This window comes from Chiloscyllium punctatum, chromosome 10 (assembly GCF_047496795.1).
Source record: "Chiloscyllium punctatum isolate Juve2018m chromosome 10, sChiPun1.3, whole genome shotgun sequence".
NCBI classification, from domain to species: Eukaryota; Metazoa; Chordata; class Chondrichthyes; order Orectolobiformes; family Hemiscylliidae; genus Chiloscyllium; species Chiloscyllium punctatum.
The window spans coordinates 56,287,856-56,311,410 of record NC_092748.1 but is presented as its reverse complement, the minus strand read 5'-3'; the positions used below and the strand labels follow the sequence as shown (position 1 = coordinate 56,311,410).

General features: G+C 41.2%; 1 protein-coding gene across 1 annotated transcript in view; it reads right to left on the bottom strand.

The window, feature by feature from the left end:
• The window catches only part of dnah9l (dynein, axonemal, heavy polypeptide 9 like), a 428,305-nt gene that overhangs the window by 316,250 nt on the left and 88,500 nt on the right, over positions 1 to 23,555 (bottom strand). Inside the window, exons 22-29 of the mRNA XM_072579200.1 lie at positions 19,326 to 19,412; positions 19,065 to 19,223; positions 17,708 to 17,791; positions 17,468 to 17,626; positions 17,234 to 17,356; positions 17,026 to 17,148; positions 13,164 to 13,388; positions 12,122 to 12,213 (exon numbers count right to left, since the gene is read on the bottom strand). Coding sequence (XP_072435301.1) covers positions 12,122 to 12,213; positions 13,164 to 13,388; positions 17,026 to 17,148; positions 17,234 to 17,356; positions 17,468 to 17,626; positions 17,708 to 17,791; positions 19,065 to 19,223; positions 19,326 to 19,412 — 1,052 coding nt within the window. The remainder of the gene's footprint in view (positions 1 to 12,121; positions 12,214 to 13,163; positions 13,389 to 17,025; positions 17,149 to 17,233; positions 17,357 to 17,467; positions 17,627 to 17,707; positions 17,792 to 19,064; positions 19,224 to 19,325; positions 19,413 to 23,555) is intronic.

Sequence of the window (23,555 nt, the reverse complement as noted above, 5' to 3'; positions counted from 1 at the left end):
GCCCCCTCGACTGTGACCCCACCCCCCATCACCAAACCATCATCTCCCAGACCATACAGAACCTCATCACCTCAGGAGATCTCCCACCACAGCTTCCAACCTCATAGTCCGGGAACCCCGCACTGCCCGGTTCTACCTCCTTCCCAGCATCCACAAGCCTGACCACCCTGGCCGACCCATTGTCTCAGCATGCTCCTGCCCCACCGAACTCACCTCTACCTACCTCAACACTGTCCTAGTCCAGAAACTCCCCACATACGTTCGAGACACCACCCACGCCTTCCACCTCCTCCAAGACTTCCGTTTCCCTGGCCCCCAATGCCTCATCTTCACCATGGACATCCAATCCCTCTACACCTCCATCAGCCATGACCAGGGCCACCAAGTCCTCTGTTTTTTCCTCTCCAGACGTCCCCAACAGTACCCTTCCACTGACACTCTCATTCTTTTGGCCGAACAGGTCCTCACCCTTAACAATTTCTCCTTTGAATCCTCCCACTTCCTCCAGACCAAAGGGGTAGCCACGGGCACACGTATGGGCCCCAGCTATGCCTGTCTCTTTGTTAGCTACGTAGAGCAGTTGATCTTCCGTAATTACACCGGCACCATTCCCCACCTCTTCCTCCACTACATTGATGACTGCATTGGCGCCACCTCGTGCTCCCGCAAGGAGGTTGAGCAATTCATCAACTTCACCAACACATTCCATCCTGACCTTAAATTTACCTGGACCATCTCTGACACCTCCCTCCCCTTCCTGGACCTCTCCATCTCCATTAATGACAACCGACTTGACACTGACATTTTTTACAAACCCACTGACTCCCACAGCTACCTGGATTACACCTCTTCCCACCCTACCTCTTGCAAAAATGCCATCCCGTACTCCCAATTCCTCTGCCTCTGCCGTATCTGCTCACAGGAGGACTAGTTCCACCATAGAACACAGCAGTTAGCCTCCTTCTTTACAGACCGCAATTTCCCTTCCCACATGATTAAAGATGCTCTCCAACGCATCTCGTCTACATCCCGCACCTCCGCCCTCAGACCCCACCCCTCCAACCGCAATAAGGACAGAATGCCCTTGGTGCTCACCTTCCACCCTACCAATCTTCACATAAACCAAATCATCCGCCAACACTTCCGCCACCTCCAAAAAGACCCCACCAGAGATATATTTCCCTCCCCAACACTTTCCGTCTTCCGCAAAGACTGTTCCCTCCGTGACTACCTGGTCAGGTCCACGTCCCCCTACAACCCACCCTCCCATACTGGCACTTTCCCCTGCCACCGCAGGAACTGTAAAACCTGCGCCCACACCTCCTCCCTCACCTCTATCCAAGGGCCTAAAGGAGCCTTCCACATCCATCTAAGTATTACTTGCACATCCATTAATATCATTTATTGTATCCGTTGCTCCCGATGCAGTCTCCTCTACATTGGGGAGACTGGGCGCCTCCTAGCAGAGAGCTTTAGGGAACATCACCGGGACACCCGCACCAATCAACCATACTGCCCCGTGGCCCAACATTTCAACTCCCCCCTCCCACTCTGCCGAGGACATGGAGGTCCTGGGCCTCCTTCACCGCCGCTCCCTCACTACCAGACGCCAGGAGGAAGAACACCTCATCTTCCGCCTCAGAACACTTCAACCCCAGGCAGCATCTGAGGAGCAGGAGTGTCTGCGTTTCGGGCTGCAGTTGACTCTCCTGCTCCTCGGATGCTGCCTGACCTGCTGTGTTGTTCCAGCATTACACCTTTTGACTCTGACTTTCCAGCATTTGCAGTCCTCTCTTTCTCCACATTATTACTTAGCCCATTAGAGAGGTCCATTTATTTTGGTCAGACAGAATCACACCAAATATTGCTCTGAGCCTGAGGCATTGTTCTTGTTTATTGGCCTGAATTTTACCTTGTCTTTCTCTGTTGACCAATTGATTTCAAATATGTACTTCAACATTTTTTTGGCCTGTGGGTGCTCAGGGAATTAGTAATTCGACCTTCATTTTTTTGGGTGTTGGGAAATAGAGCTGTTAAATTTCTATCCAGCAAGAGGTCATTGTCCACATTGGAAACAACAACATAGCAAGGGAAAAGTTTGAGATTCTGAAGGGAGATTACAGAGAGTTAGCCAGAAATTTAAAAAGGAGGTCCTCGAGAGTAGTAATATCTGGATTACTCCCGGTGCTATGAGCTAGTAAGGGCAGGAATAGGAGGACAGAGCAGATAAATGTATGGCTGAAGAGCTGGTGTATGGGAGAAGGATTCACATTATTGGATCATTGGAATCTCTTTTGGGGTAGAAGTGACCTGTACAAGAAGGACGGATTGCACCTAAATTGGAAGGGGACTAATATACTGGCAGGGAAATTTGCTAGAGCTACTTGGGAGGATTTATGCTAGTAAGGTGGGAGGGTGGGACTCAGGGAGATAGTGAGGAAAGAGATCAATCTGAGACTGGTACGGTTGAGAACAGAAGTGAGTCAAACAGGGCAGGCAGGGACAAGGTAGGACTAATAAATTAAACTGCATTTATTTCAATGCAAGGGGCCTAACAGGGAAGGCAGATGAACTCAGGGCATGGTTAGGAACATGGGACTGGGATATCATAGCAATTACAGAAACATGGCTCAGGGATGGGCAGGACTGTCAGCTTAATGTTCCAGGATACAAATGCTACAGGAAGGATAGAAAGGGAGGCAAGAGAGGATGGGGAGTGGCACTTTTGATAAGGGATCGCATTACAGCTGTGCTGAGGGAGGATATTCCCAGAAATACATCCAGAGAAGTTATTTGGGTGGAACTGAGAAATAAGAAAGGGATGATAACCTTATTGGGATTGTATTATAGACCCCCTAATAGCCTGAGGGAAATTGAGAAACAAACTTGTTAGGAGATCTCAGCTATGTATAAGAATAATAGGGTGATTATGGTAGGGGATTTTAACTTTCCAAACATAGATTGGGACTGCCATAGTGTTAAGGGTTTAGATGGAGAGGAATTTGTGAAGTGTGTACAAGACAATTTTCTGATTCAGTATGTGGATATACCGTAGAGAGGGTGCAAAACTTGACCAACTCTTGGGAAATAAGGCAGGGAGGTGACTGAGGGGTCAGTGGGGGAGCACTTTGGAGCCAGCGACCATAATTCTATTAGAATTTAAAATTATGTTGGAAAGGATAGACCAGATCTAAAAGTTGAAGTTCTAAATTGGAGAAAGGCCAATTTTGACAGTATTAGGCAAAACCCTCCGAAAGCTGATTGGAGGCAGACGTTCTCAGGTAAAGGGACGGCTGGAAAATGGGAAACCTTCAGAACTGAGATAGCAAGAATCCAGAGAAAATATATTCCTGTTCGGGTGAAAGGAAAGGCTGGGAGGTATAGGGAATGCTGGATGACTGAAGAAATTGAGGGTTTGGTTAAGAAAAAGAAGGAAGCATATGGAGGGTATAGACAGGATCGATCGAGTGAATCCTTAGAAGAGTACAAAGGCAGTGGGAGTATAATTCAGAGGGAAATCAGGAGAGCAAAAAGGGGACATGAGATAGCTTTGGAAAATAGAATTAAGGAGAACCCAAAGAGTTTTGCAAAAGAACAAAAGGACAAAAGGGTAACTAGGGAGAGAATAGGGCCCCTCAAAGATCAGCAAGCAGCCTTTGTGTGGAGCCACAGAAAATGGGGGAGATACTAAATGAGTATTTTGCATCAGTATTTACTGTGAAAAGAATATGGAAGATATAGACTGTAGGGAAATAGACGGTGATAACTTGCAGAATGTCCATATTACAGAGGAGGAAGTGCTGGATGTCTTAAAAGGAGTAAAGGTGGATAAATCCCCAGGACCTGATCAGGTGTACCCAAGAACTCTATGGGAAACTAGAGAAGTGATTGCTGGGCCTCTTGCTGAGATATTTGTATCATCGATAGTCACAGGTGAGGTGCCGGAAGACTGGAGGTTGGCTAACATGGTGCCACTGTTTAAGAAGGGCGGTAATGACAAGCCAGGGAACTACAGACCAGTGGGCAAGTTGTTGGAGTGAATCCTGAGGGACAGGATGTACATGTATTTGGAAAGGCAAGGACTGATTAGGGATAGTCAACATGGCTTTGTGCGTGGGAAATCATGTCTCACAAACTTGATTGAGTATTTTGAGGAAGTAACAAAGAGGATTGATGAGGGCAGAGCGGTAGATGTGAGCTATATGGACTTCAGTTAGGCATTCAACAAGGTTCCCCATGGGAGACTGATTAACAAGATTAGATCTCATGGAATACAGATAAATGCGAGGAGCTGCATTTTGGGAAAGCAAATCTTAGCAGGACTTATACACTTAATGGTAAGGTCCAAGGGAGTGTTGCTGAACAAAGAGACCTTGGAGTGCAGGTTCATAGCTCCTTGAAAGTGGAGTCGCAGGTGAATAGGATAGCGAAGGAGGCATTTGGTATGCTTTCCTTTATTGGTCAGCGTATTGAGTACAGGAGTTGGGAGGTCATGTTGCGGCTGTACAGGACATTGGTTAGGCCACTGTTGGAATGTTGCATGCAATTCTGGTCTCCTTCCTATTGGAAAGATGTTCTGATACTTGAAAGGGTTCAGAACAGATTTACAAGGATGTTGCCAGGGTTGGAGCATTTGAGCTATAGGGAGAGGCTGAATAAGCTTAGGGCTGTTTTTCCTGGAGCATTGGAGGCTGAGGGGTGATCTTACAAAATTACGAGGGGCACGGATGGGATAAATAGACAAGTGCTCTTCCCTGAGGTGGGGGAATCCAGAACTAGAAGGCATAGGTTAAGGGTGAGAGGGGAAGGATATAAAAGAGACCTAACAGGCAACATTTTCACGCAGAGGGTTGTACATGTATAGCATAAGCTGCCAGAGGAAGTGGTGGAGGCTGGTACAATTGCAACATTTAAGAGGCATTTGGATGGGTATATGAATCGGAGGGGTTTGGAGGGATATGGGCCGTGTGCTGGCAGGTGGGACTAGATTGGGTTGGGATATCTGGTCAGCATGGACGGATTGGACCGAAGGGTCTGTTTCCATGCTGTACATCTCTATGACTCTATGACTCTAACTGTTCTAGTGGGTTTTTAGCATTTTATATGCTTAATGTCTACTTTTAACTATCTCAAACGGCACCTGGCATCCCCCAAAAGTGTCCCACAACCATGGTAAAAAAAGCACCTAGCCTCTGCAAAAGGATACCACATCTTTCTAAAGGATTCTGCAAAGTTTAGACTTGCTCCAGCCAGGCCTAATCAGCATATAATGGGCAGAATTTTGTTTAGCCATTGGATGTCTCTTCTGCCAGCTGGAGAGCCAGCAAGAATATGTGGTGACTCTTTTCTGGAACGTTGGCTGCACAACACACCAATGAAGCAGTAACAAGGCAATGGGTGGGTCTTTTCCTGGAATTAAAACTATTGGATGGAGATCTCTCCTGGTCAGAGCAGGTGGCTAATTAGGAGCTAGAATCTTACACATTCAGTGGAGGACAAGTAAATAACAGAGAGGGTTCTGAAGATGGGTCCCCATACTGGACTCAAAATGTTAACTCTGTTCCTGTCTCCATAGATCTTGTCAGACTTGATGAGTTTCTCCTGTGTTATGTTTGTTTCCAATTTCCAGCATCCTTAGTATTTTGCCTTCATATCAATGTTAGAGAGGTGTGAATAATGCTCTTTAATATTTGTAGGTGTCTCTGAGGCTCAAGACATTGAATTGCATCTCCGAACTATGAAATATTATCTATCGCAATTGGAGGAATCAAACTTCACCGAAATTGAGCCGCTTATTACTCCCCTTTTCCATACTATTTGCTTGATATGGAGCCATTCCAGATACTATTGCTTCCCATCAAGAATTATTATCTTGCTCCAGGAATTCTGCAATCTTATCATCAACCAGGTACGTATGTCTGGTATAATGTTAAAAATAATCTTTGGCAAAATTTTCACAATTTGATTGTGAATATATAATTCATTACACAGCTTATCTTATTATTTGGGCATGGGAAAATGAGGACTGCAGGTACAGGAGATTAGAATCTAAACGTGTGGCACTGGAAAGGCACAGCAGATCAGGCAATATCTGAGGAGCAGGAGAGTCAATGTTTCGGGTATAAGCCCTTCAACAGGAATGTGGAGGGGGGAGCAAGGAGGCTGAGAGATAAATGGGTGGGGGTAAGGTAGCTGGGAAGGCAATGGGTAGATGAAGGTCGGGGGTGATGGTGGTAGGTTGGAGGGGAGGTTGGGGCAGATAAGGTGGGAAGGAAGATGGATAGGTAGGCCAGATCAAGACGGTGGTGCCAAGTTGGATGGTTGGATCTGGCATGAGGTGGGAGAGGGAGAGAAGGAAGCTGGTGAAGCTGATATTGATGCCATGTGGTTGGAGTGTTCCAAGGCAGAAGATGAGGTGTTCTTCCTCCAATCGTCAGGTGGCTTGGATTTGGAAGTGGACGACGCCCAGGACTTGCATGTCCTTTACAGAGTGGGAGGGGGAGTTGAAGTGGTAAAAACAATGACTGCAGATGCTGGAAACCAGATTCTGGATTAGTGGTGCTGAAAGAGCACAGTAGTTCAGGCAGCATCCAAGGAGCAGCAAAATCGACATTTCGGGCAAAAGCCCTTCATCAGGAATAAAGGCAGAGAGCCTGAAGCTTGGAGAGATAAGCTAAAGGAGGGTGGGGGTAGGGAGAAAGTAGCATAGAGTACAATAGTTGAGTGGGGGAGGGGATGAAGATGATAGGTCAGGGACTCCTTCCCCTGCCACCACAGGAACTGTAATATATTTCCCTCCCGACCCCCTTCCGCCTTCCGCAAAGACTGTTCCCTCTGTGACTACCTGGTCAGGTCCACACCCCCCTACAACCCACCCTCCCATCCTGGCACCTTCCCCTGCCACTGCAGGAACTGTAAAACCTGCACCCACACCTCCTCCCTCACCTCTATCCAAGGGCCTAAAGGAGCCTTCCACATCCATCAAAGTTTTACCTGCACATCCATCATTTATTGTATCCATTGCTCCTGATGTGGTGTCCTCTACATTGGGGAGACTAGGCGCCTCCTAGCAGAGCACTTTAGGGAACATCTCCGGGATACCCGCACCAATCAACCAAACCACCCCATGGCCCAACATTTCAACTCCCCCTCCCACTCTGCCGAGGACAAGGAGGTCCTGGGCCTCCTTCACCGCCGCTCCCTCACCACCAGACGCCTGGAGGTAGAACGCCTCATCTTCCGCCTTGGAACACTTCAATCCCAGGGCATCAATGTGGACTTCAACAGTTTCCTCATTTCCCCTTCCCCCACCTCACCCCAGTTCCAAACTTCCAGCTCAGCACTGTCCCCATGACTTCTCCGGACTTGTCCTACCTGCCTATCTCCTTTTCCACCTATCCACTCCACCCTCTCCTCCCTGACCTATCACCTTCATCCCCGCTCCCACTCACCCATTGTACTCTATGCTACTTTCTCCACCCCAACCTCCTCTAGCTTATCTCTCCATGCTTCAGGCTTACTGCCTTTATTCCTGAAGAAGGGCTTTTGTCCGAAATGTCGATTTCACTGCTCCTTGGGTGCTGCCGGAACTGCTGTGCTCCTCCAGCACCACTAATCCAGAATCTGGTTTCCAGCATCTGCAGTCATTGTTTTTACCTGAGTGGCAGATGGAGCTTAATTTAGATAAATGCAAGGTACTGCATTTTGAGAAAGCAAAACAGAGCAGGACTTATACACTTAATGGTAAGGTGAAACTTGAAAGGGTTCAGAAAAGATTTACAAAGATGTTGCCAGGGTTGGTGCATTTGAGCATTTGGAAAGGTTGAATAGGCTGGGGCTATTTTCCCTGGAGCCCCAGAGGTTGAGGAACACCCTATCGAGGTTTATAATACCATCAACGGCATGAATAGGATAAATAGACAAAGTCTTTTCCCTGAGGTGGGAGAGTTCAGAACTAGAGGGCACAGGTTTAGGGTGCGAGGGGAAAGATATAAAAGAAACCTAAGGGGCAACTTTTTTCACGCAAAGGTTGTTACATGTATGGAATGAGCTGCAGAGGAAGTGGTGGAGGCTAGTGCAATTGGAATATTTAAAAGGCATCTGGAAGGATATATGAATATGAAGGATTTAGAAGGATATGAGCTGGGTGCTGGCAAGTGGGACTAGATGAGGTTGGGATATCTGGTCAGCATGAACAAGTTGGACTGAAGGGTCTGTTTCCATGCTGTACATCTCTATGATACTATGACTCTATGACTGTTTCTCTTGTGAAATGAAGTGGAGGTGCTGGTGTTGGACTGGTGTTGGACTGGTGTGGACAAAGTTAAAAATCACACCACATCAGGTTTTTTTCCAACAGGTTCATTTGAAAGTACAAGCTTTTGGCAGTGCTCTGAAAGCTTGTATTTTCAAATAAACCTGTTGCATTGTAACCTGGTGTCACATGGTTTTTAACTTTGGGAAATTAAGGCTGAGAGGAAATTTGATGGAGACATTCAAAGTCATGAGGGGTTTGGACAGAGAAGACAGGGAGCAACCTTTTCACTTGTGAAGAGATCAAGAACAAATGAGCACAGATTTAATGTAATTGCAAAAGAAGCAAAAGGAAAGTAAGGAAATTACTTTTTCAAGCAGTGAGTGATTAAGTTCTGAAATGTATTGGTGGAGACCATGATGGAGGCAATTCAGTTGAAGCATTCAAAATGAGAATCAGGCTGTTATCTGAAAAGGAAGAACGTGCAGGCATACAGTAAGAGGGAGGGACCTTATAGAGGTTTATAAAATCATGAGAGGCATAGACAAGTTGAATAGTATATGTCTTTCCCTAAGGTGGGGCAGTTCAAAACTAGGGCCATAATTTTAAGGTGAGAGGAGAAAGATTTAAAAAGAACATGACGGACAACCTTTTAACACACAGTGTGGCTAGTGTGCAGAATGAACTGCCAGAGGAAGTGGCAGATGTAGGTACAGTTATAACACTTAAATGACATTTGGATAAGTACATTAACAGGAAAGGTTTGGAGGGATATGGACCAAATGCAAGCAGGTGGGACTAGTTTAATTTGGAAACATGGTGAGTGTGTACTAGTTGGACCAAAGAGTCTGCCTCCATGTTGCATGACTCCAAATTGATTGCTCATATGGAGTGCAACAGGAATGTCTGCCTCAGAATTTTAAACACATCTCACCCCACCAGTAAACCCACTTATGAGGGAGCATAAAATTCTACTCATAGAGTCATAGAGATGTACAGCATAGAAACAGACCCTTCAGTCCAACCTGTCCATGCCGACCAGATATCCAACAGGGTAATTGAAGATAAAACATTTATCTATTTATGGAAAAACAAGATGGTATAAGTTGGGACAAAGAATTCAAACATTTGGTCCACAAAGTGCTATATTCATATTCCATAAGTTGTTACATTTTGTCATTAAAAACAGGAAGTGCTGCAAAACAGCATGTCTACTAGCATTTGCGAAGACAGAAAAAGAGTTATTATTTTGAATCCAGATGGCTATTCTTCTGAACAGAAGGAGACGGAAATGTGATGGATTATCTGTCAGCCTGAATGCAGATTTGCTCTCTGAGTTGGAAGGTTCGTTTTCAGACGTTTCATCACCATACAAGTGAGCCTCCTGATAAAGCACTGATGGTATGTCCCGCTTTCTATTTATGTGTTTAGGTTTCCTTGGGTTGGTGATCTGGCAGTCATTTTTGAAATGTCTTTGATGTAGGGGAGAGTGGCTAGGGTTTCTGAATGGGTTTTGTCTGCTTGTTGGGGTTTGTTGCTGAGAAATCAGCAGACTGTGTTCATTAGGTACCCATTGAGTACCCTAACAACTCTTTCCCACATCAAAGACATTTTGAAAATGACTGCCAGACTACTCAGACCTCTTGGCATCATGGTAGCCCGCAAAACCACCAACATACTAAAACAGCAGCTAATGAACTTGAAAGATCATATACAGACAAAAGCAAAACTAATGTCATTTACAAAATACCTTGTAAGAACTAACACAAACACTACATTGGACAAACAGGCAGAAAACTAGCCACCAGGATACATGAACATCAATTAGCCACAAAAAGACATGACCCACTCTCACTAGTATCCTTACCACTTTGACTGGACAACATATCCATCCTAGAACAAGCCAAACAGAGACACACACGAGAATTTCTAGAATATATCAACAAACACATTGACTTGGACCCCATTTATCACCCCCTGAGAAAAAGAACAGGAAACTGTGTCATCAAAGGAAATGACATCACCAACCCAAGGAAACCTAAACACATAAATAACAAGTGGGCTATACCACCAGTGCTTCATCCGGAGGATCACTGATGATGTTACCGAGTATGGTGGCAAGACATCTGAAAACGAACCTTCCAGCTTAGCGAATAAACCTACATCCAGAACTTCAAACTGAGCTACAAATCTTCTCAAAACTCAGTATTATCTGTAGTCAATAGGGTGGAAAGAGATGAAAAAATGGCAAGTTCTGGGAAAGGGTACAAGAAGGACAGATTAAATTACCACAAAGTTACAGTAAAAATGGTGAAGGGAGTGAAAATGACTGTAGTTAAACAGATAAATCACTTTTCCAGAATGAATATGAATTGCAGAGTAATGACCAAGTTCTATTCAAAATATGAAAATTAAGATTAAGACAGGCATACAACAAAACAAAAATCAAAATAAATGCAGGAGTTCAGACTCTAAAACTGTTGAGCTCAAGATTGAGCCCAAAAGGCTGGAAAAGTGTCTAATTGGAAGATGAGGCATTATTCATTGCCCTTATGTTGAGTTTTACTGAAACACTGCCGCAGGCCGGGAATAGAAATGTGTGAATTAAATCAGTAGCCTCGACGCTTGGGGTCAGGTATTTGGACTCAGCAGTGATGGTCTGCAAAGGAGTAACCCAATTTTCTCAATTTGGAGAAAACCACAATGTGAACAGGGAATACAGTATAATAAATTGAAATAAGTGCAAGTAAATCACTGCTTCACCTGGAAGGAGACGTGCTTTCTGTCATCACTCTATTCATCACCATGATGAATTACTATCTTCCAATTTATAATGGAAAATGCTTTTGGAATTCATTATCTATAATTACAATTTAAACACTATAGGCACTGATTAACTATTTCCCAAAATGCTCTCAGAAAGTTTTCCTGCAACTGAGAGAAACAAAGATAAGTGGGAAAGAAATTGGTTTAAATTACCTGTAGGAGCCCAGTTGTCAAATTAGGGCATAAAAGACCATACAATATCCAAGGTAAACTCGGTCATTCAGCCCACCAAGTCTGCCCCACTGTTCGTTGAGATCATGACTGAACCGATAATGCAATTCCACTTTCCTGTCTTTTACCCTTGACCCTCAATTTAATTAATGAATAAAATCTGCCTATCTTAGTCTTAATATACTTAATAACTCAGCCTTGACAGCCCTTTGAAACAATGAATTCCACGGACTCTCAAAGGAAAAAAGATTTCTCCTCATCTCTGTTTTAAACAGGTGACCCTTTACTCTGAGATATGCCCTCTGGACCTAGATTCTTGTACAAAGGGAAACAACCTCTCCATATCTGCCCTGTCAAATCCACTAAGCATCTCCTACATTTTAATGAAATCACCTCTTTATCTCCCAAACTCCAATGAGTACAGGTTCAACCTATCTAACCTTTCCTTTTAAGACAGTTCCTCCATACATGCAATCAACCTTCTCTGGACTGCCTTCAATGCCAGTATACCTTTCATTAAAAAAGAGGACGAAAGCTGATCACAGACTTTTAGGTGTGGTTTAACTAGTACTCCTTGTATACTTTTAGAGAGGCTTCCCTATTTTTGTACTCCATTTCCTTTGAAATAAAGGCTAAAAGTCTACTTGTCTTCCCGATTACTCACTGAACCTGGATGTTAGCTTTTTATGATTCATGTACATGATCACAGAACAATAGCAGGAAGCCATGTCATGTGGACAGAAACAAGATTTTGAATGAGAGTACCATTGCAGAAAGTCAGTTAGAAATTATGCAATTATCAAATAAACTGACAGAAAAATGATTTAATATAGATGGAAAGGGATTACTAAAGTGTTTTGCCGTTGTTACCTTTGTTGAAGGACTTCTAATTTTTCCAGTAATCCCAGGTTGTTTGTTGTCTCAATTACTTTATTTGTTTTAACAATCATAGCCATTAATTCCTAAAATGGAAAAAGAAGTAATTTCAATATCTACACAAATTAATATCTTTTACTCTGTTATTCTTTAAGAATTGATTAATTTGTTTCAATTGTAGCATTTCAAAAGTCATCTCTATATATGCACACTTTTTAAAATTGATTTTCATAAAATAAAAATGACCATTTTTAAAACAAAAGAAAACAGAATGACTATCTTGATCGTCTTTATGAGAAACAGCAAGTGCAGAAAGTGCACTCTACATCCCTGGAAATATTTTGGAGGTGAGTTCTCCTTCAGTTAGTTCACCCTGCTTTAATTTGTCAAAAGAAAGCCTTTTACTTCTCATGACTTAGACTTTGACCCAGCTCCAGAAGCATGTCCCATTACATACGACTGCAAGCCAATTAAGAGGTTGGCAACTCTGAACATGGCAATACCACACATTGCTGGTAGTGCAGGTAGGTCAAGGAAGTGCCATTCAATAATACAACTAGGGGGTTAGAGAGTACTATGGCGGGTGGAGGTGGAGTGGCAAACTGTGGGAGGAGGCTGCTGGTTGTTACAGGAGGTATCCAACCTTTCACTGACCAGCAAGCCACAGGTTGAAAGCTACCAGGCTACATGTTGGGAGCAGACTTTTTCCATTATATACTATTTAAGAGCAGATGTGGCATGAGATCTTTAATTGGGCATTGGTTAACTATTTGGGTTCAACTTGACAAAAGGCAAGTGACCCATACAACACATTACCCGCTATTTGTGAAATAAGAGTGAAAGGATGGGTAGGTGCAATGGTGATGTGGGGTGTAGGGGAAATAAGCCACCAGTAGCATGGCACCATAAATTTATAGATCCACCCACCAACGTTTCCCCCATGAGTTGGCTTCCAAAACTCAACCCTATGAAACATTAGCATACAGATAGCTATTAAAACTAAGTTAGTTTATCAGTAGGCCAGATTTCAAAGTACCTTGAAGTTCAAGTCAATCTCATCAAATCGTTTAGCATCTTCAGAAAGTTGATTCCTGATATCTTCAGAACCAGTAAAAATATTCTGCAAGTAAGCCCATGTTTTTTGCACTTCCATCCACATAGAGATGACCAAATCAGTAACCATTAGTTTCTTTTGCCAACTACAGACACCCACGAAGAAATATTCCACATACTTGCTCATCAAAATGTTTTGCAGTTGAACCTGTAAAACCCAACATGGAACACAATGGTCAGAATTTTTGCTTTAACTAACAAGATGCAGGATAAACAGGTACATGAGTGAATTAAGAATAATTCAATTAATACCTTCAGCATGTCTTCATGGTTAGAAAGAATTGTAATGGTCTTTAAAAGCTGTTTTGAAAAAAAGTGCTACAATATTGGTGCCACATTACAAATTAGTACTTTACTATGGCTAAAGCTGTCATTGAACAACACCATCCAGACTTGGTCACTGCATTTAAAAGTATACATTTTCATGAGCTGAGCACACAATTTTGATTATACTAATAGAACTGAAAGTTATGCTTACTCTTGATATATTTAGACATTTTGTAATTTACTGTGATGGGAAGAGAATCCATTCTTTTATATAGTTATATTTGCAATCTCACATTCCCGTTAAATTCAAACTGACTAAACTCACCAATAGAAAAACATAGAATTCTCAGCACAGAAATATCTGGTTCAGCCCAAGTGGTTGATGTTGGCATTTATGCCTCAGATGAGTCTCCTTATTCCTTAATCCATCAACCCTATTTGCATATTCTTCTATAGCTTTCACTCTCATGGTTTCTCTAGCGAGGAGCTATAAGATGTAAGAGCAGAAGTAGGCCATTCAAGCCATCAAGGCTGTTCTGCCGTTCAATGTTACCATTGCTGATCTAACAACCCTCAGTTCCACTTTCTTGCCTCTGCTTGTAAAGAATTCCACAGATCCACAAACCTCAGAGAAGAAATTCCTCCTCACCTTGGTCTTAAATGGGTGATCCTTTACTCTGAGATAATGACTCTTGTCCTTGACTCTTCCACAAAGAGAAACCAACTTTCTGCTTCTACCTTGTAAAGACTCCTAAAAATGTTATATGGTTCAGTAGATCATCTCTCATTCTTCTAAATTCCAACAAGTATAGGCACAACCACAAGCTCAACCTTTCCTCAGAAGACATCAGCTGGAATCAGCTGAGTGAACCTTCTCAGCACTGCCTCTAATGCCAGTATATCTATTATTAGTTAAGAGGCTCAAAATTGTTCATGGTATTCCAGCTGTGGTCTGACTAGTGCCTTGTATTGTTTTAGCAGAAACCTCCCTACTTTTATTTTCCATTCCCTTTTGAAATAATGACCAACATTCCATTTGCCTTTTCTAATACCAGCTGGACTTGGATGCTAGCATTTTTGTGATTCATAAATGAGGACTCCCAAGTGTCTCTGTTCATAGCTTGCTACAGTGTTTCTCCATCTAAGTAACATTCAGTTCCTCTGCTCTTTCTCCCAAAGTGAATAGCCTCACATTTCCCACATTATATTTTATCAGCCAAATTTTGCCCACTCACTTAATCTGTCCATATCCCTGTAGTGATTGGAATGAGGTTGACCAGGTGGATCACATTGAGTATGAGTTCTGACTGGCTCAGATTAACAGCCCCAATCAGGGAACCCTGGCTGACAGATATAAACAGGTGATGTGGAGAGTCTTCTCATTTCAGGGACTATTTCTGAGCTAGCTGGTCAGAGTCCATGTACTTGCACATGTAAATAAAGGGTGACTTCGTGACAGGATACCAGCCTCTGTGTAGCTATTTCAGGGGTGACAAGAGTGAGATTAATGACATGATCATGCAAAAGCCCTTATTAGCTGAAGCTGAATCAGACTTCAAACAGGCACTACAACTGGCTCTATCATTAGAAAATGCAGCAAGTACAACACATGAACTACAGGGTATCCCAGCAGAAGTGGACACCCTCATTTGTCTGAGTGAGCTTGGGAAACACCACTTGAGGGTAGACAATCACAGATCCTCACACAAGGCATATCCTAAGGATAGGGAACCTAGGTAAGCCCACAGTAAAGCCCCAAAACATAGTCAAACCTGGTCTAAAACATTCTTCAGGATCTGGGCCTGTGAACCATTGTAGTTGCTGCCTGTTTGTAGACTCATGACAGCTTGATTTGAGTAAGAAAACTCATAGGCTGGTATCCAGGAGAGTGCACACCTTTGGAAAGTCCATCTAGATGTGGTTTGGTAAAGGTAAATTGTTCAGTAGTATCCACATCAGAACCTATCAAAATAAACCTCTGATTAAATCTCACTCAGTTCTCATGGAGGTCATTACCTGTTCAGCTGTATCAGTGATTGCAGAACCAGTCTTTAACAAGGTTCACTCTGGACTCTTTAATTCCATTTCATCTACAGCTATCAGTATCTCCACCATATTTCCAAGTTCTATTTTCTTAAAATAAATAAATGTTGTCATTCAAATCTCTTCACTATTTAATCTCTTAAAGCTTGACATCAACTTGATAATTTTCCTTGAATTTGTTCAATTGTATCTATATCTTCATTTTAAATATTCATTACCCTATATTTATTCACATCATAATCCATCTCTCATATGCCATTTCATCAACATAATTGGTCCAAGTCTTTCTGAAGAAACCTAAGCTCCTTTTTATATTTCTGACATTAATATTCATTCTTAATTGCGTACAAATCTGAGTTAATGGCAATTCCAAAATTACAACAAAAATCCCCTTTTCACATGATTTACCAACATTGCAGATAGCAAAGACATAGGCTAGATTCCTAGAAAACATCATTGCTAACTTTTTCCCTTCAGGCCATTTTATATTTAACATTTTCTGCTGCCCAGCGAATTGTTAGTCAATCTAAACTGTCAACTACTCCTTATGATCAATGAGAAACTTGTCAAATGCCTTTTGAAAATCAAGTAAACAGGATCTATTGGATTATCCTCATTAGTTTAGTTCCCCCACAAAAGAACTTCCATACATTTGTAAGCCGTAACCTAACAGTTCATTAAATTTCTTATGCAATATCAAGAGAATAGCACATCGCAAAAATACTTCATCTGAAAAGAAGTTCTCAGCAGGCTGTCAATTGAAAGTCCTGGTAATTTAACATACTGGAAGAAACAAGCTTTGAAACAGAAAAAGTCTGACTACTTTAATGTATTTTTTTTGAAAATCATCTTTTTTTAAATGCTTCAGACCTTGCAATAATCACAACAACATGTATAATATCAGTTGGTGCCAGTGGCCATATAAAGAATTTACCAACAAAAATGCAGCAACATAAATTCACCTTTACATCAAATAATTGAAAGCATTGAATGTTTATTGCCTGGAGCTTACAATATAATTACTTTCTTCACATCGGCCAACTTTTTAATATCCAATTTCTTTTTTCTTAATAAACCTCTTTACCTGCCTTGAACAATAAATCAATTGAATTCCGGAATATGTTTTCATCTTACAAACCATCATAAGATACATGACTGTTACAAAAATGTACAAAAATTCATCTCGCTGTATGAGGTTCAACAATGAATATAATCATAAAAGAACTCAAGATCCACAGAATAAGGAGGATTTGGTTTAAATATGAGAAAGATTATTTTAACTAGAATATGCTGGTAGACACATTACCTATAAAGTCCCATATAAAAGTTGCTTTGAAGCTTTTAATCAGGTCCTGGGAAGCATTCAAAATCTGCCTCAAATATGTGATTACGATGATTTAAAATTTATATATAACATTGAAGGAACAAATCAATGTCTAATTTTTTTTCTTGACAAGTCAACTGAAAATCATCACCTGATTATCTTCCAGTGTTTCAATCAGATTTTCATCAGATTTGAGTAATGGAGTTCCTGTACTATGGTGTGTTTCATATGAAAATTCCATTACACTCCATGTTTGACTAATCTCTGTCAGCACCTGAAAAACATCGAGTTTTGTCCACCTTTTAGCATATATATTATTGTCAAAGAGTTTTGATCAAAAAGAAAAAAAAATTTTGTACCTTTTCTATTGCCATTTCCTTTACTGCTTTGTCCACTATGTTTTTCACTTCCTCTTCTACCCTATATAGCTGCAGAGCTAACAAGACCCCGAGGGTAGTGTCTGCATCCATAACAAAGCCAACCTGTCAGAATAAAATACAGATTCCAATTGCTGAAGAAATAAAAACTAAGCCTCCTTTTACAAACAAATATAAATCAACATTACACAGACAGTAAAATATCTGGTGACTTACCCCAGTTGCATTCATTAATTCCTGCCAGTGCCTCATTCTGACTGCAGGGTTCTGTAACTCAGTAACAGCCCGAAGCGAAGTCAGCATATTTTTCACCATAGATGCCAATCCAGCAAAGACATCCCAAAGTCGAACCTCCTTATCAAGTGTTTTCATCACCTACCAGGAAAAATGGAGAGGTTTTAAAATATAGCATACTGTACATTCTAAACCATCAGTTTATATGCAGATCATTTGTACCTTCGCGAACCTTCGCAGTTCCATATCCATTTGTTCAACATTTATTTGTTTCCACTGCGTTTTGGTCCAATCATCAATGCTAGTCTAGAACAAAAACATTGTTTTTTTAATTTACTTTACGAATCAAGGCAAATGGCAAAAGATTTGAGAATGACTGTCATACACAACAGGCAGACTTTACTTCAGGAAACTAGCAGCCCCAGAAGTTAGTAGAATTCGCAACTGAGTGAGGGGAATGGCTGATAAGTTCCACAGCAGCTGGCCAATTCAGGACAGTGAAGTGAGGGTGCCTCCAATTATATGATGGGTACAGGCCCTTTTGCTGCTCCAGTTGGCAATGTTGTCTCTGGTACATGCAAAAGCTTCCTTTGCAGATGCTCCACTCATAACCAGTACAGTGAATGCCATGAAATTAAGCACGTAATCAATTTCAGAGTAGAACAACACTAGTCTTCTTGTGTACCAGAATGTTGTAATACTATTCAGTATAAAACAGTGATGAGTGGATATATTCCATGATACTAATCACTGCCATTTAGGAATTATTTATATGCTTTCGTAACTTTCATACAACCCAAGATCTAATGTCAAACAGGCTGTGCTGTATGGAGGTTAAGCTGACAAAACATGTCACTGGCTGATCACACCTAATCAATGCCCCAGTGACATTTCACCAGGCCCTTAGATCTGATCAATGTCCCTCAAACTGCAAGTTTGCAGACCTCTTCAGTCCTCCTGCACAACACAATTGCCAAATGGTTGATCTTCCACAATTGCATTTCAGCAGTACCAGCTTTCTCTTGTTGGGGATAAGAGGACCTGTGATCTCCATTCACCACGCATTCAATAACCAGAGGCATGTTTAACCTTGTTCATCAGTTTGCAAAGTATTTTTAATAGGTTTTTAAACTATCGAATTCAGCATCTCACCATGTGCATGCTGATACACTGCTTTCCCACTGGCTCAGAAATTTGGCCATCAATTCCTCACATCAAGAATCCTTTCTATCTGCTCCCTTTCAATTCCCAGGCCATTATTCCCCAAACCCCACTTTGACAGACTGCACTAAATTCAACCCAAGGTTTTCCAGTTATCAAAATTATCTAAACAAGTTATCATTAACATTAACATGGTGACAGACCTTTTGTTGTCTGTGATATAGCTACGTGTTTTGCCATATTCAACTGCTTTATCACAGCACCATGAACATGGTATGACATTTGTAATTGTTAGAACCGTGAGCTGGTACCAGAAATATAGCTAAGCAAAGTAAGGGATACTATAATTTAGCAAACTATTTAGTCAGAAATATTTGGTCTTTTTCTTAATTTTTGTCGGTTAACAATTCAAACTTACCTGAACAAAAAATACCATGTCCCACACAGACTTCAACAGAATAATATCTGAACGGCACTGTTTCAGTTGTTTATAATCTGGTACATTCACTTCAAATAGCTCAGCTGTTTCTTGAAGACTGTGCATTTCTGCTTCTAGCTGGATGATATGCCAATGTGTCTATAACATGAAAACCAGATTGCACCAGCAAGATGGCTGTAACAATTGCTACTAACAAAGAAATGTCAGTATATATAATTGAAATGCTATATGTGCTCTCACCTTGTCTAGAAGTGTATATGGGTCACGTGTGTTAAACTTAAAAATCGCTTCATTCCTAAACTGTGCTCTGAATTTGCATTGATTTTCCTGAAACAGCAACAGAACTGCTGAGATTGCCTTTAAAGCATCACAATCCCTTTTAAAAATTAAACCGCATGTTACTTTCACTACAGTTATCACGTAAGATGTTCATAATTCAGTTTCAAAAACACAGATTTGGTGAATCAAAACTGTTAAATCAAGGGGAAAATGTAAGCATAAAAACCAAAACTACTGCAGATGCTGGAAATCAGACATAAAAACTGAAAAGGTTGGAAAAATTCAGCAGGTCTGGCAGCATCTGTGGAGAGAAATCAGTGTTAAAGTTTTGAGTCCAGTGGACCCTTGTTCACAACACAGAAAATGTGAGCATTATTGCTTGCAGAGAAAGATAAAAAAGGGAACAGTCAACATCAATTGTAAATGACTCATTGATACGAGAATTTGGCAGGGCATCTAATGACAGTTTCATGTTGAGGAGATGGTAAAGGAGATGACTGAAGAAAAAGAAGATGCTGGAAATCAAATATAAAACCGGCTCCTTTGGGTTCAAAAGTCTTCCGATTCAAAACACTAACTGTTTTTCTCTCTGCCAGAATTACTGAGTTTCTCCAGCATTCTCTGTTTTTACGTAAAGAAGTAAAATTTAACTTCCAGAATTATTCGGGCAGAACAGAACCAGTAAATCAGATTATCTTGATATCCACAGAGAGAAACACATGTTTTTTTTTGTTTTACCTGTAGAAAGAGAATGTAGCTTTGAGATTTGTGATAGTGATATAAATTTCTATTCTCTATGAAATCAATGTAATTTTTCAATATATAAGTTTACAATACAAAACAAGACATTACATCTACAATTATCTATCTCTATATTATTTTTATCAATTAGATAGATCCTCCACCATGTTCTACATAGCAATATGCTGCAAGTATATTATCAGATTTGCCTTTCATCCTCCCAACACAAGATGGCACTGTTTTTCCTCCAACCACCCAAACTGTTCCTCTCAAATATTTTTTGACATTTGTATTTTTCTATCCTGGACTAGCAGTCTCTTCCTGCATGTAACGTTTTAAAAATCCATTTAACATTTATCTTATACTAATAAGGCTACCCAAGCATTTATCCAATTGCACGTGCTCAAATTTCTAACTCAGGCCAGTGGTTACCCACCCTTGTTGTTCACAATTCTAATCAATTATTATTTTCATAAATTCCCACTTCCAAATATTAAAGTAGATAAACATTGATTTCATTAAATAACTTTTAAGTACCCACAGAATATTCTGAATTTCTTAAGAGCAAATAAATTATTTTTATTATTACAAGTCAAAAATGACTGCCAATTCGTGCATAGCAAGGACAAATTACAATTAAAGTCAAAGCAATCTGTTTTTTAAAACCAAGAGAATGCCTTTGAATGTGTTATGGATGTATTTTATTTGTTCTCTTGTGGGACAGCATTTATTGTCCATCCCTAATTGCTCTTGAGAAGGTGTCGGCAAGCTGGGCTTCTTGAACCACTGCAGTCTTTATGCTGCAGGTAGATTCAGAATGCCTTTAGGGAGGGAATTTCAGGACTCTGACCCAGTGACAATGAAGAAATGGCAATATATTTAAGTAACAATGGTGTGTGGCTTGGAAGGGGACTAGGTGATGGTAGTCCCATGTACCTCCTGAGTATTGTCCTTCTACATTGATGTGGTCATGGGCTTGGAACGTGCTGTCTAAGGATCTTTGTCAAATTTCTACAGTATATCTTGCAGATAGATAATACACACTGCTGCTACTATGCATCAGTAGTGAAGGGAGTGGATGCTTGTGGATGTGGTACCAATGAAGCAGGCTGTTTTGTCCTGGATGGAGTCAAGCTTCTTAACTGGTATTGAAGCTGCATTTACCCATTCAAATGGAGAGTATTCCATTACACTCCTGTTGATGGTGGATAAGGCTTAGATAAATCAGGAGGTGAGATACTCACTGCAGTATTCTTAGCCTCTGACCTGCTCTTGTAGCCACTGCGTTTGTGTGGCAAGTGCAGTTGAGTTTCTGATCAATGGCAACCCCTAGAATATTGATAGTGGGGGATTCAATTATGATAATACCATTTAATGTCAAGGATGGTGGCTAGACTATCTTTATTGGAGATGATCATTGTCAAGCATTTGTGTGGTACAAATATTACTTGCCACTTGACAGCCCAAGCCTGAGTATTGTCTATATCTTGTTGTATTTCAGCATGGTCTGCTTCAGTTTTTGAGGAGTTGCAAATGGTGCTGAACATTTGAACATCCAACTTCTACCTTATGATGCATGGAAGGTCAGTGAAGGAGTAGCTGAAGACTGTTGGGCCAAGGACACGACTCTGATAAACTCCTGCAAGATAAGGGGGAGGCAATGGCCTAGTGATATTATCGCCAAACTAATAATCCAAAAACACAGCTGATGTTCTGGATTCAAACTCTTCCCATGACGGATGGTAAATCTGAATTCAATAAAAATCTGGAATTAAGAGTCCAACGATGACCATGAACCCATTGTTGATTGTTAAAAAAAAATCATCTAGTTCACTAATGTCCTTTAGGGAAGGAAATCTGTTATCCTTACCTGGTCTGGCCTGCATGTGACTCCAGGCCCACAGTAATGTGGTTGACTCTTAACTGCCCTCTGGGCAATTAGGAATGGGCAATAAATGCTGTCCCAGCCAGAGACACTCTCATCTGAGACTGAACATTTAAAAGAAATGACATGAAGCTAAGATAACTGACCTCCAATAACTGTCTCATTATATGCAAGGTATGACTCCAACCAGTGGAGATGTTTGCCCCTGGTTCTCATTCATTCCAGGTTTTCAGGGGCTCCTTGATGCCACAAATTGGTCAAATATGGTCTTGATGTCAAGGGCTGTCATGCTCACTTCTAGAATTCAGTTCTTTTGTTCATGTTTGAACCAAGGCTGTAATAAGGTCAGGAGCTGAGTGGTCTTGGTGGAACCCAAAATGGGCATCACTGAGCAGATTATTAGTGAGCTGATGCTGCTTGATAGCACTGTTGATGACACCTTCTATCACTTTACTGTTGATCGTAGGTAGACTGATGAAATGGTAATTGGCTGGGTCAGAGTTGTCCTGCATTCTGTGTACAGATAGCTGAGCAATCTTTCACATTGTCAGGTAGATGCCAGGGTTATAGCTATGCTAGAACAACATGGCTAGGGGAGCAGGAATTTCTGGAACACAAGTCTTTGGTGCTATTGCTGGAATGTTATCAGGGCCCAGAGCCTTTGTAAAATCTAGTTCCACCAATCATTTCTTGATATCACACAGAATGAATTGAATTGTCATCTCTGAAGCTGGGGACCACTGGAGAAGGCTGACATGGATTATCTATTTGGCATTCTAGCTGAAGATTGCTGCGTTTAGCCATATCTTTTGCACTGATGACATTGGGCTCTTCTTTCACTGAGAATGGGAATATTTGTGGTCCCTCCTCCTCCAGTAAGTTATATAATCGTCCACCACTATTAATGACTGAATGTAGCAGGGCTGCAGAGCTTAGATCTGATTTTATGCATGTGAGATTGCTTAGCTGTGTTTATCACTTGCTGCTTATGCTGTTTGGCATGCAAGTAGTCCTGTTTGGTAGCTGCACCAGGTTGACACCTCATTTTAAGATATGCCTGGTACTGCTCCTGGCATGCCCTCCTGCACTCTCCATGGAACTTTCACTGGATGCTTCAGGTTGATCTGAAGAGAGATCCAGGTCAATTCATCTGGAAGATGCCATTAAAACGCTCCTTTTATTTCACACTAATTGAACTGACAGCACTTTTAATCCTAAATCTCAACAGTTACATAAAAACATCCAATGAAAATTTGTTACTTTCCGATTAGTTTAATTTCAAGATAATTTTCAGGATCTATATAATTTGTCTCAGTCTTTTATTCTGTTTTACTTAGCTGTTATTATTGCTAGCTAAATTTGTTTTTTTCAGGAGGACCTTCAAACAAGCAGTTCCACAGCATTCAGGCAAAGCTCCTGCTAAATCACTTTCAACTAACTGGATGCTTGTCCAAATGGTTGAAAAGTAATTCGACCGCCAGTTTTCTTAACATTAAAATGGTCAATGCTCCAGTGGAGTACAAAGAAATTGCTTCAAAGACACTCTGCTTTTTCTAATCAACTAG